The 13,431-nt window shown below is 36.4% G+C and overlaps 1 protein-coding gene across 3 annotated transcripts in view; it reads left to right on the top strand.

Annotated features, from left to right (window-relative positions):
- LOC120541431 (furin-1-like) overlaps nt 1–13,431 on the top strand; it is a 160,114-nt gene that overhangs the window by 30,080 nt on the left and 116,603 nt on the right. For all 3 annotated transcript variants that reach the window (XM_039773046.1, XM_039773047.1, XM_039773048.1), the window contains exon 2: nt 10,780–11,074. In XM_039773046.1, the coding sequence (XP_039628980.1) occupies nt 10,898–11,074 (177 nt within the window). In that variant the 5' untranslated portion in view covers nt 10,780–10,897. The remainder of the gene's footprint in view (nt 1–10,779; nt 11,075–13,431) is intronic.

Raw genomic sequence — 13,431 nt, 5'->3', positions numbered from 1 at the left:
TTATTAGATTTGGATCAGGTCATTTATTTTGCCGTTCAAGAACATTCTACTTTTTGACCTTGAACTTCTTTGGCTGGTTAAGCAGTATCATTTTAGTCATTGCCTTGCTACAATGTAAAGCACCATCCAATGAGATTTGATGTGTTCTGTTGATGTTTAGAAGATCTTTCTATACTGCACAGAGCTTCCTTTCTTTTAATGGTTATCTTGGACACATCCTGGAGAATGTTTGTTTGTTTTTGAGCTGACCAATAGTTGAAATAGTTTCTTTACAAGTGAAAATAGTATTCTGTCATCCACTGCAGTAGTCTTGCTTGGTCTACTAGAGTGTGTTTTTTAGTGTACCAGTGGCATTATTCTTTTTAATAATGTGCCAGTTGACTAACCTGTGTCTAGGATTAGCCCATACCTCCACAATATCTTCATGATAACCAGCTTTACTGGCATTGATACCTCATTGTTCCTTAAGTTGAATGGCAACAGCTACAGATTCCAAATGAAAGTGCTAAACTTAATTACCTGCAGCCCTTTAATCGGGCTTTTTTTTTTTGTGTGTGTAACACTACAATGCCAACTTAGGCAAGAAATAGGTTAAGTGGTGCTACATGCATGTGAATATTGATGTTTTCTTAGCTAACATATCTGCAAATAGCTAGTTTGGTGAAAATAAGCTATAAATTCATTAGTTAAGTACAATTTTTTTTATTACTTTTTTCAATCACTTATGGTTTGAAGATCCAGCTGGAAATGTTCCCTTGTATGATAATTAGCTATTGCACTATAGTAGTTTTCCTTCACTGTGCTATAGTTAACAAAATTATGCACAACATAATAACTCTATTTTGTTATGAGATGGGGGTATCAAGGTTTGCTCACTGCTTCTGTCAGCTAGGTCTGGCCTAGTGTGTGCATTTGGATAGAACTATAGACCAGCCATCTCAAGTAAACCAACTGAATTCTTTCTAGCACAGGGCCTAATTTTACTGGTACAGATGGTTGTAATGTGAGGCTAAAATATTTTGAGATTTTTTTTTTTTGTAAAGCTACAGCGTACCATTTTTGTTTGTGCCAACACATAATCCAATAAAAATGCACGCAGCAGAACATGCCGAAAGCTATACAGTATACCCAGGTTGCTTAAAGTGAAATCTGTTTCATTTACAATTTTAGTTCCATTAACAGGGGAAAAAGGTTATCCTGGTTTTTTTTTTCTTTGTCAATTAATAAGCAGTAATAACTGCCATTTGAGCGTTGCAGTATCCATTTTAAACTTGGAGGACAGAGGGGACCATAAGCTGGGCACCTCACTGATGCACCACTGAGTTGACTTTCAGAATGAGTGCCAAGTGACCTAAAATTATAACCGAATGTGTATTTGTTAGGAATTGTGGCTCTAATTTCTGCCCAACCTGTCTTTCGTAATGACTTTATCAAGGATTATCACAAGAACCATATATTGGTACCATGTTGACACCAAATTTCTGAAAAAATAACAGCATTACCTTTTTCACATTATTGGTAGTTCCGATTTAAAGCTGGTACCATCCTTGTGTTGTAACTGCAGGTGGACAAATTACACCACATGGCACAATATTACATGAGAAAAAAGTGAATAAAAATACAATTTAAAAATAGTTCACAGTAGCAGTGATGCAGCAGCATATTGACACATGCTGAAAGGAAAAACACCAAGGGCAATGTCTGGAAATACTTTGTGTTCAAGGCAGGTGAGTTTCAATGAATGTTTTGCGGGACTTATGAAAAAAAAAGCTTATAGGCTTGATCAGATGTGAACTGTAATCATTTAACATGTAGTGCCATGAATTTGTAAGAGTAGAAGTGATGGTGAGATTTTCTTTTTAATACCATGCCTTACACAGTACTGATAAAGGAACAGAGGCTTCGGAGTCATTCTTTGATTACATTGAGCACATGTACAGGGTTGTGGAGGAAGCCTTGTACAGTATATAGCACTATGGGATATGGGAGGATATTGCACAGCAGCAGTGCAAGTTAAAATTTCTGACTTAAGTGTTTATTTGGCTTGTCAACACCAGTGATAAAGAGCTGCTCCATTTGTTAATATTAAAATTTATTTAGGGCTTTGAAACATAAATTACTGTAATTTATGCCAGGTTGCAGGACAAGCAAAAGTGCATGCTTCATTGCTAAATATAAATAGAAATCCCTGCACCCACTGAATTTATTTAATAATTAAACATGTATATGTATGCAGCATTTTTTCCTTAGCTGCCTTTCATATGAAAAAGATTGACTTGACATTTTGGCTGTTGGGCTGTGAATGGTTAGAATATACATAAGTATATAGTATCTAAATGTACTGTATTCTTTGGGTGCTTTAGTGCACATCTGTGCTGTTTTTAAAGTAGTTTCATATTTTTTTACTTCCTCAAAGTATTGAAGTACTTAGAAGTCACTCAACTCATTATTACTTGAGAAACTCTGACAACAGCAGCTTTGATGAATGTGACTCCTCCCGTTCAAAAAAGCAGTGCCATTAAAGAGAAGTAAGACTCGTGTCACACTGTCTCTAACTACAAATAGAATTGTCAGTGATTTTTTTTTTTTTTTTCCCCCCAGCTATGTTTTTTTTTCGTAGAAGCCAGGGTTAGTCCCTGAATGTGGTGGTGGTGTGTTTTTTTTTTTTATAATATAAACGGTACATTAACTGTACTGTATGAGTTTTTACATGTTTTACAAATGAAGCAAATGTTTTTAATGTTTTGTGATGGTTGCTGAGTATTTTCTGTGCATTGTAATTAAGTACGCCACATTATTCACATTTACTTAACTTGATCATTTTGCAGATGTTTTTAAGTGCTTATTGGTGAAACCGCTAACTTAACATGTAGTTAACAAAGTTTTAAGGCAAAGAGGCATAGTTCTACAGTCATCCAAGTCTCTAGATGTTAGTGACTCAGTCTTTAAAAATTGATTTGTTTAGCATGCATGGCCATTTAACTAATGACTAATAATACAGATTAACAATTTAGAAATATGTATTGACTTGTCTAAAAACTTGTATGCAAAAAGAGATCTGTAAAATCCTGCCATATTACATAACCAAATTAACATTATGCTGAATTTAGTGCAAATATTTTGCCTTGCAGGATTATTTCTAATACATTATAATTAGAGTATTGCTATATTTTATTTCAGTCTGTTACTTGCAACAATGCTGTAAAGATAACAGTGTACCAATTTACCACTGGCATTTACTCATCTGTGTTAACCATTTTGCTGTTTCCTGAGGCATTGTGTTATCTTCAAAAGTTTTGTTGTACATATTGAAGAATGTGCATGTCCCTTTGTCTTTTATCTTAGCCCTTTTCAGTTGTGTACAGTCTAACTTACAGTCGTGTGTTTGGTCTGTTTGTCTGCTCCATTTCAGTTTGATATTTTGAGAGCCTATATTGTGGATCTACAATAGTGGCAACAAAGTGTGCGAGTTTTGTGTAAATCTCAATGAAACAATGGTTTACAGCTTCCAAGAGAGCTATCTTGCCAGTTCTGACTTTGAAGTAAGTATAAGCATTCTTGGTCAACAGTTGTTTTAATGCAATAATTAAGAGGATCACATTAAAAGCCAAGGCAAAATTCTCTTGTTGTTTTTTCAAATGGGCTGAGCAGTGTGATCATGATTTCAATTAAACCCCGTTGATACGACAAAGTTGCATAAAACTGAAAATCAGTGGCATGTGCTTTCAGGCTGTGTCATGTTCCAGTAAGCTTTGCAGCATATAATGTTCTGTTCCATCTAGCAGCAGCCTCTTAATAGAGCATTTTTGGTGGCATACTAAGCTCTGTATGATTTTTTTTTTTTAAGACAAGTTAGCTAATTGGGAATGTTCAGAATGACCGACCAGCCATCTTTCTGATGTTACGTCTAAGATGCTGAGCTGAGATAGTACAGTAACGCATAGTTAGCTATAAAGTATTAGCCAAATCATTGTCTTGGAGCATTACATGGACATTCTATCTGGGTATTTGTTTTGTACCATTCTTTTGTCTAATACCCCGTGTATGATCCTGAGCATTCTTGGGCGTGCAAGATTGCTTTCTGAAATTAAATTTGGGCAATCCATTGAGCACTTAAACTAAGGATGCTGCTAGGACTTAAATCAGATGTCCTTATATCCACAGTAAAGCTTTTGGCTGTGTCATTGTTAGTAAAATGTTTATGCAGTTACTTACCATGTAATGCAACTCCTGAAGTACTACTTTAGAGAAATGGCTGGGTATTGTATAACTGGGCACAAGCTGAACCAGCCTTTCGTGATCCCATATTTTGTACAACAGAAAGTGGCTGCTTATCCAGAACAATAAATTCCATCACCGCTGCAGTAAATTGTTTTGACTTGTGGGCTGTCTTTATCAGTTCCAAAGAGAAGCTAATCAGCAGGCTAAGCAACTGCAGTTTTTGGTTTTGTCAAGTAATGCATCATTGCCTAATGGTTTGAATTATCAGTCAAATCTAGTCATTGGTCTAATGCTGATGAAATTGTTTTAACCCTTAATCTGCTCATACATATGAAACTGCAATATAAGGAGAGACTGTAGAAGTCCAACCTTTTCAGTTGAAGCAAGTGGCGATCAAGAGGAAACATCATTGAATTGATTAATATTATGAAGGCAACTAGTACATTAGATCCCATTTGTTTCTGCAACAAGAACATGATTGGAAATTTGCTAAGGCCAATTATCGCATTAATGTTGGTTTTTCTCCAAGGAAAAAAAAACTTAGACATATGGAATAACTTAGCAAGTAAAGTGGTGGAAATTAAGACTTTAGGTACTTTTTAAATCTCAATTTGATATTTTGGACATTCTGTATGATAGGATGGACTTATTTATTGGATGAAATGGCATTTTCTTGTTGCAGTTTTTCTATTGTTTCAGTTTTCCAATTATTGTGTAGTCCTAGTTTTAGAAATCAACGTCATTTCCTCCCCCACACTATGTGACTCTTCAATTCCACCCAGGGGAGTAAATGCTAACATTATTCAAAGTTATTTATATTTTTACATGCATTTTTATTATTCTTTAATAATTTTTTTTTTTTTTTTGTATCCGTATACTGCTGCTGGATTGTGTGAATTTCCCCTTGGGATTAATTATCTATCATATAGTGCCTTTATATATGTAAATACACTATATGATATATATCTATCTATTTTTTTATGCCAATATGAGAGGTAAACAAGACTTTTGTTTGACTGAGATTTTTTTCTTGTTTGCTTTTTATGCTGTTTAAAGGTAGATGCATAATTTTTATCATTGTTTGAAATAGATATTTTGGTTTTAATTTGATCTAACTTGTGAGAAGTAAGAATAACAAAGGCCAAAGAACAAAAAAAATTAGTTTTTTGTGCTGTTTGATATCTAATTGTGTTCTGTTATCTTATGATTATGGATATATTACAGGGCTGCTAGTTGAGTGTGTCTTTGCTCCATTTAATATTAACAGGACTTGTATAAAGCGTTGGTCTAGCGAGTGTGCTAAAGTAACCGTAAAGGTGTATGTGGTGGCTTTAGTCTTGTACCAACTTTAGCCTTATTTAGAACTTTTTTTCCTGTAATGTGTTAGTGGTATTTATAGATTTATTTTTCATAATATACCAGGTACACAATACCATCTTTAACAGAAATCTGTTAAATGTATATCTGGGGAGGCCATCACATAATATACATCCCCCAAAGATTCAGGAGTGGGATGTCTACAAAGAAACTTATTACAATCCTGTGAGCTTGTAAACTGATGCAAGACAGGAAGATGACAGCACTCCCCTTAGCTCTTGATACAATTCCTTGGCTGAAATTGTAGAAAAAGCATCATTGAAATGCTTGTGTTGATATCTGTTAACGAGTATGAAGTTATTTTGGCCACCCAATTTTTACCACTAGCCCTTAACACCAGAAAAAGACACAAACATGTATCTCCTTATCACTGCCCTAACAGCCCACTTTTGTTTTGCATATTTGTGAGTTAGCAGAATGCAGCATGGTACACCCACCACCCCCGATTCAGTTGGATGAAGGCCTTATCTTGCTGCAGTTCTCACAGCTGAAGTATGTGTTGGAAGTGTTGATCTGCCGACAAAACAAGTTTAGGGTGGTCCAGATCTAACTATGCAATTTTCATTACGCTGTAACTGACTAAGTTTATTACATAAAAAAATCACCCAAAATTCCCGGACCATCGAGAAGTGTGCGAACTGACGACATGAAGAATCGTCTTTGCGCCGAACTGGAATTGTCTCAGCATAAATCAGTCATCCAGAATATCTGGATCTGCATAATTAGATCTGGACCACCCTGTATGCTTTTATTTATGCTTTTATATTTATTTATATATATATATATATATATATGTGTGTGTGTATGTATATATATATGTGTATGTATATATATATGTGTATGTGTATATATATATATGTGTATGTATATATATGTGTTTGTATATATATGTGTATGTATATATATATGTGTGTATATAACACACACACACACATATATATATATATATATATATATATATATATATATATATATATATATATATATACTAGCATAAATACCATATATAGATAGTAGTGTGTTAAAGAAGCAATGAAAAGAAAAGGAAACATTTTGAAAATAACGTAACATGATTGTCAATGTTATTGTTTTGTCACTGTTGTGAGTGATGAGTGTTGTTGTCATATATATATAGATATAGATATAGATATAGAGATAGATATATATAGAGATATATAGAGATATATAGAGATAGATATAGATAGATATATAGAGATATATATAGATAGATAGAGATAGATATAGATAGATATAGATATATATACACACAAATACATATACATACATATCTACATATACAGTATACACACACAGCTATTTCGTATCAGTGCAATACGCTGTTTGTTAAAACGGATGACACCCGCTCTTACGTGCAAGTCTGCGTGGATATTATGAACTATCGTATTTGTTCAAGTTCTATTTAAATTTTAAATAGAAGGAATTTTTATTTAGTCGACAGAAATATCTTTGGTAGGAATGGTAAAAACAGACAGGAATATTATTCTGAATAAATCAACTCAAACCTTAAACAACTTATAATATTTTGCTCTCCATAAAAATATATCCTGTCTAAATTATACAAGTTAGAAATAAAGTAAACATTAAAAGAACAAACATTCAAATTTCTTTACTCTTATGTAATTTTATATTTTATAAAAATACTTAGATTTTAAATATCCCAAAAGATTTTGCTCTCCATAAAAATATATCCTGTCAAAATTATACAAATTCAAATATGAACATGCTGCATAACAAAACCTGGAAATATAAATAAAATGTGTTCCTTTCAGCAATAACAAATCAAATCATTCAGTTGTCTTTGCTCATATGTCATTTTAGAGCTGGACGCCTGGCATCTTTTTGGCAACAGGTTCGTTTCTGTTTGGTGTGAGGTTCTGTGTTGTGGAGATTCTCAGGATGGATTGCAGGTGCTCATCAGTGAGGCGACTCCTGTGTGCTGTTTTGTTAGTCTTTATCACTGAGAAGAGCTTCTCACACAGATATGTGCTACCAAACATGCACAAGGTTCGAGCCGCATGTAGACGGACTTTTTGTTCTTCAAAGTCACCAAAGCGCCGTGCAAACTCAGTGCGCTCAGTTTATCAGCAAAGTGCGTATTTGGGAACACCGTAGTGACGACTTGGTTTAACATTACTTGGTAATAGGGAAAGTGGGGCAAGTGGTTGTGTCTCCCATAAAGCAGTCTCAATTGAAATCACTTTGTGATTGTGCACGGGTAAAAGCGTCCGCTGAAGTGTCAGATTCTTATTTAATTCTTCTGCTTTCTGTATCTTCTGCATTGCATTCAGGTCTTTCAGGTTACCCTGATGTTTTGTTTTATAGTGCCGTCTTAGATTAAATTCTGTAATTACAGCCACATTAGCTCCACAAATGAGACACACGGGTTCAGTAAACATATACTCAGCCTCCCATCGGTTTTAAAGGCTCTATTTTCAGAATCAACTTTTCTCTTCAGCATCGTGTGAGCTAGCTTCGCAATAACTTGCAGCATCTTAAGGTAGACTTGATTAACGCGTAACTGTTGGCAAGGCAGCTGAAGCGCTGCATTATGGGATCTGTAGTTTATTGTGTTACCAGCGCTTCATATACCGGGCTTTAATAACAATAATACAGTATATAAAATGATCTCGCGGGCGGATATAATTACGCCGGGCGGATGTGGCCCGCGCCCTTGAGTTTGACACATATGGACTAAATAGAACTTGAAAAGATATATTTTTCAAATGTGATCGCAATTCAGATAGAGTTGGCGCACTACAGCCTGCATGCCTCAATAAGTCATCCCCCCTTGCCCTTACTTTTTACCGTTCATCTAATGAATACACTGAGTATGGCTTTACCAAAACAATCACTGATGGCGAATAAAGTATCCATTATTCGAGTATGTAGATCGGGTTATATATATATATATATATATATATATATATATATATATATATATATATACCCGATCGCAGCGAGAAGTAGTGTGTTAAAAAGGTAGAAAAGAAAAGGGAACATTTTAAAAATAACGTAACATGACTGTCAATATACAGTATTTGTTTTGTGAGTGTTACTGAGTGTTGCTGTCATCAAGGATTTGATTATCATTATTTCTTTCAATCAGGTTCGTATTTGTAGGATGTGTTGTGTTCAAGTTACATTCCGTGTTTGTCAATCGTTGTAAAGATGACAGGTTTCATTCATCGATTCGTTTCTTACTGCATCAATAAACAGCTCGTCTTCTTCTTTATCTGAGACCTGACACACTGCATGCACGGGTTTTTACACTGTCTTCCTTTAGCGGGACATTGACTTTTTCCAACGTGTGCTTTGTTTCCGCAGTAGTTGGATTTATGAATATGCTTGTATGTATGAGACGCTTCATATTTTTTGCTGCCTTTTCAATTGTGTAATTCAGTTTTGTTCAGCTCTTTGGAACTGTTGCCTTTTATCTGTGCACTGCGTCAGTTCACGTGAGCCGCTCGGTGTACATGCATCGAAGGTTCCCAGCTGTGCTGGTGCCATCTGGTGCTATGTCCATGGCTGTATTTAATGTTACCTTAGTCCTGGCACTTAAAACTTTCTCTCGCAGTTTCGCTGAGTTTGTGTCAAACACCACCCTGACCATCTCATCTTCCTCTCCATAAGCACAGTCCTTAACCCGTGAATATTTAGTGGCAGTTTGCTATTGGATTGCCGCTGACGGACGGCCTTATATGGGCAGGCACTAAATTACAAACGCCAGCGGCAGCCTGTCTATGAACTTAATTTAAAGTGTAGGTTTACACCGTGCTTTGTTTCCAGTAGCAGAACTCATCAATATGGTTGTATATGTCACTCGCTCGCTTCTTATTGTTTCGCTGCATTCTCAATTATATAATGCATATTTTCTTCAGCGCTTTTTGAGGTCTTCCTGGTTTTCTATGTACTGCGTGATTACGTGGGAGGCGTGATTGTCACACGAAACTCCGCCCCCACGGCGTTGAAGCTCATCTCCATTACAGTAAATGGGGAAAAACTGCTTCCAGTTATGACCATTACGCGTAGAATTTCGATATAAAACCTGCCCAACTTTTGTAAGGAAGCTGTAAGGAATGAACCTGCCAAATTTCAGCCTTCCACCCACACGGGAAGTTGGAGAATTAGTGATGAGTGAGTGAGTGAGTGAGTGAGGGCTTTGCCTTTTATTAGTATAGATAAAAACGAAGAAAATGAAATGTTCAATTGACATGTCGCTGAAGCCCAACTATATCAGTCGGTATAAAATAAGACATTTGCATACGTGTGTGTCTGAGCTTTTCATTTTCAATCAGTTGTCACAGTGGTAACGCTGTTCTGTGCCCGATATGTGCAAATGACGCAGTGGAAAAGCTACAGCTTAGCAACCTCGAGGAAATAAGCTTGAATCTCATGTCGCCCTTGCATTTAGCGCTTTGAGTAGTAAGCTGCTAAAATTTTAACAATTTTTTTAAATTCAGTTTTATTCAAGAATCCTACAATAAAACTGAAATAAAAAAAATCGTTCAAATAAAATGTTGATGTGAATGTCTGTCTGTGTGCGAGGAAAAGTAAAATTCACTATAGACATTGCGATAACTATTTGCTCACCAAAAGAAAATGATTGAGCTGCGTTTGAATGTCTGCTTTTATTTCTTTAGCTGTAACTTTAACAAGTACCATAAATTTACACCAGCTGGTACAAACTCTCATCAAATGTATGTTTTTATTATGTAATAATAATAGTATTAGTAGCTCACTACTCAAAGTCCTAAATGCAAGGATGACGTGAGATTCAAACTTTTGTGGCCTTAACACATCCTACACTTCACGTCGACATCTTGCAACATATGAAAACATTTTTAGTTTTAGCTATGTGTTCACCATTTCTTGCCTCTAATTTCCTCTGTCGTTCTATATTTACGTAGATCGTAGTGGACACAGAAACACACATGAAATGTATGTATTTCAGGTCACAGTATTTTGTTTTATGCAAAGAAAATTTAAGGAGGTCAAGGACAACGAAAAAAAAATTTAAGCTTGAGGCATTCCAGTGTTAATGTTAAATATGTGGTTGGTTGTAAATGACAGTATACCCTAAAAATTTGGAATGATTGTTGCCTTGGGTACATGGTACTTTAATCTGTTATTAAAACTAACTATTTTCTTTGTTTCTTGCAGGTGATTTCTGTCCCAGAGTGTTCATGATCCCAGAACAGTTGTGGTTTTTTGTACAGGACAAGAACTGAAGGATTTATTTTGTTAGCCAGACACAGGCTAGGGAATCTCTCCCTTCCTGATGGCTCTCCAGATTGTTCCACTATTGTGTGGGATTTTGGCAATCATCTTGACCTCACTGGACTTCCACATTTCAGGGCAGAAAATATATGGCAACACATGGGCCGTCCATATTATAGGTGGTGCAGAAGAGGCAGACCAGATAGCCTTGAAACACGGATTTGTTAATCATGGAAAAGTAAGTCATTTTAAGCATGAAATTTAATTTTAGTTTACCTTTTTTGCTTTGTAACGCCCTAAAGGAGTTCAGTGTCTGTGGTGTTTGACTGGTAGTGGATTAAACATTTCCACTAGTCACTGGGTAGTGAGGACAAGCGCCATGCTATTAGCTGCAGAATGAAGAAAGTTATCCAAGGCTGTCTGCTCTCATCTCCTAGGCAATAAACCTGTAGGCAAAGGAGAAGTTGTTGCATTTACATGGAAAAGAATCTTGAGGACAGGAATTACAAAAGCTGATGCTTTTGTCCAGAATTATTACCTCTAGGGTGTAGAATCAGGGTAATGAGTGGGTTGGTATTCGCAACACAGGCAGGATACAGATCCACTTCATTGAGAGAAGGCTGAAAGGTTAACTTTTTATAGTATACAGCTTTGAATCTGGCAGGAGATGGCCAAACTGTCAAATTATTAAAAAAAAATAAAATATTCAGATTAAAAATAAGCAAATGTGGAAACCTTTTAATGATTCTGTGTGTTTAAATGTATTTTTGTATATGCATTTTTATACTTTCACAAAGGAGGTAACAGCAAAAACAAAAGCTAGGTCATCTGAGCAGGATGTGGCCTAAAAGGAGATGGACAGGATCATGCAGCACCACTTGCCAAAAGTCCCTGGAATGACCAGCGGAGTAGTAGTTTAGAGACTATATTTAATGAGATTGTAGATGAGCATAGAGCGGCATCAGTGAGCGGTGTTCCAGTACCTGCAGCCATACATTTGGAAACCTAACTTGGAGAGACCATGGTTTCTCATTGAGACAAACCAATTAAGTACCGGTCAGTTAAAAAAACTGTTCCTCACTTTTGTCTTGGACGTCAAAGAAATATCTTTCAGCCCCATGCAGTAGTGTAGAGAGTGAGAGAGTACTCTGTGCACTGTCATATTAACCAAGTTTCCTTCCAAGGAGTTTTTGCGAAAAAATATTTAGCGCTTCAAATTTTAGCTGATGGAAATGCTAATTATCGATAAAATGTTGTACATGTCGACATAATAATTTTCCGTTTAACTTTAGCGCATAAATTCAATATCGATACTTCAGATGTCGCAAAAACTACATTGGAAACACTTTTTGTCAGAAAGAAAGGACTTTAACGCAAATGTGTCACATGATACATTTTCATCACGTGCAATCAAAACGAGAATAGTGGAGCGGTTCGCATGGTCTGATGAAGAGACTCGTTATTTCTCGTGATGAGCCAATGCAGTAGCGGATAGGCTGGGTCTCCTGCTACTAAAAGGGGTACCTGAACTCCCTCCACATCAACTGTAGCCTGGGGGTGTCTCTCAGGATGTCTAAATACAAAAACCGCAAAGGTAATTTACTGTGCCAGTCAAAATATTTAATAAACCGTGTATTTCATTATCTAAAAATTTTTTCTTATTATTAAATGACAGATGTTTTAGCATATATGAGAAATTATCTCATTAATATTAACTATTTTTTTTTTTTTTTGATTAAATGTTATTTTGTATTAATTCAAATTTCAGTTTTAATTAAAAACCTTAAGGGAAGCAGGATACAGTACTAATTCAGTTGTTATCGCACTGAGAAGGGATGTTGAAAGGTAGGCTCACCTGTACAGATCCGATGCAGCAAACACAGCTGCATCATGGGCACTTCCAGGAGTGCCAATGCAAATGTCTCGTATCGTGCACCATCAACAAGGGCCTGGACAACAATAGATTGCCACCCTTTGCGATTAATGTAATCGCAGTAGTCTTCCGTCGGGGGAAGAATAGGCACATGCGTGCCATCCAGCGCACCGTAAATCTGCGGCACAAGATGCACCAAGGAATTGCGGTATGCAATTTCATTGGCCTCCGCTACAGTCGGAAGTCTGATATAACGCCGCATTAATTTTTCTTTAATAGCGGTGCACACAGCATATACACATCGATGGACGGTAGTTTTACTAACCCCAAAAGTTTCTCCAACTACTCTATACTCGGCGCAGGTTGCCAGCTTGTAAAGGGCGATGGCAATCCGCTTTTGGGTTGGAACCGGTGGTCGGTGGCAACCTGTGATGGCGCAACATCAGGACTGATGAATCCACACAACATCTCAAACGTCAGCCGTGTCATTCTAAAATGTTGCAGCCAGAGATTTTCTGTGAAGTGTCTCTCCACCACCTCCTCCCAGAAGGTCTTATTCCGTCGTCTCTCCTATACCCGTGGGTTTCGTCGCACTTTCTTCGAGCTCTAGGGCTATCGGACAAGCAACTGCTTCATTCTGCTGTCGTCTTCGGATATTATGTACAATTCCAATTATTTGTGAAACTGAAATGACAGTAAGCTGGCAAATTAAAAAAAAACTG

This window comes from Polypterus senegalus, chromosome 12 (genome assembly GCF_016835505.1).
Source record: "Polypterus senegalus isolate Bchr_013 chromosome 12, ASM1683550v1, whole genome shotgun sequence".
Taxonomy (NCBI): Eukaryota; Metazoa; Chordata; class Cladistia; order Polypteriformes; family Polypteridae; genus Polypterus; species Polypterus senegalus.
This window is presented reverse-complemented; position numbering and strand designations above follow the sequence as displayed.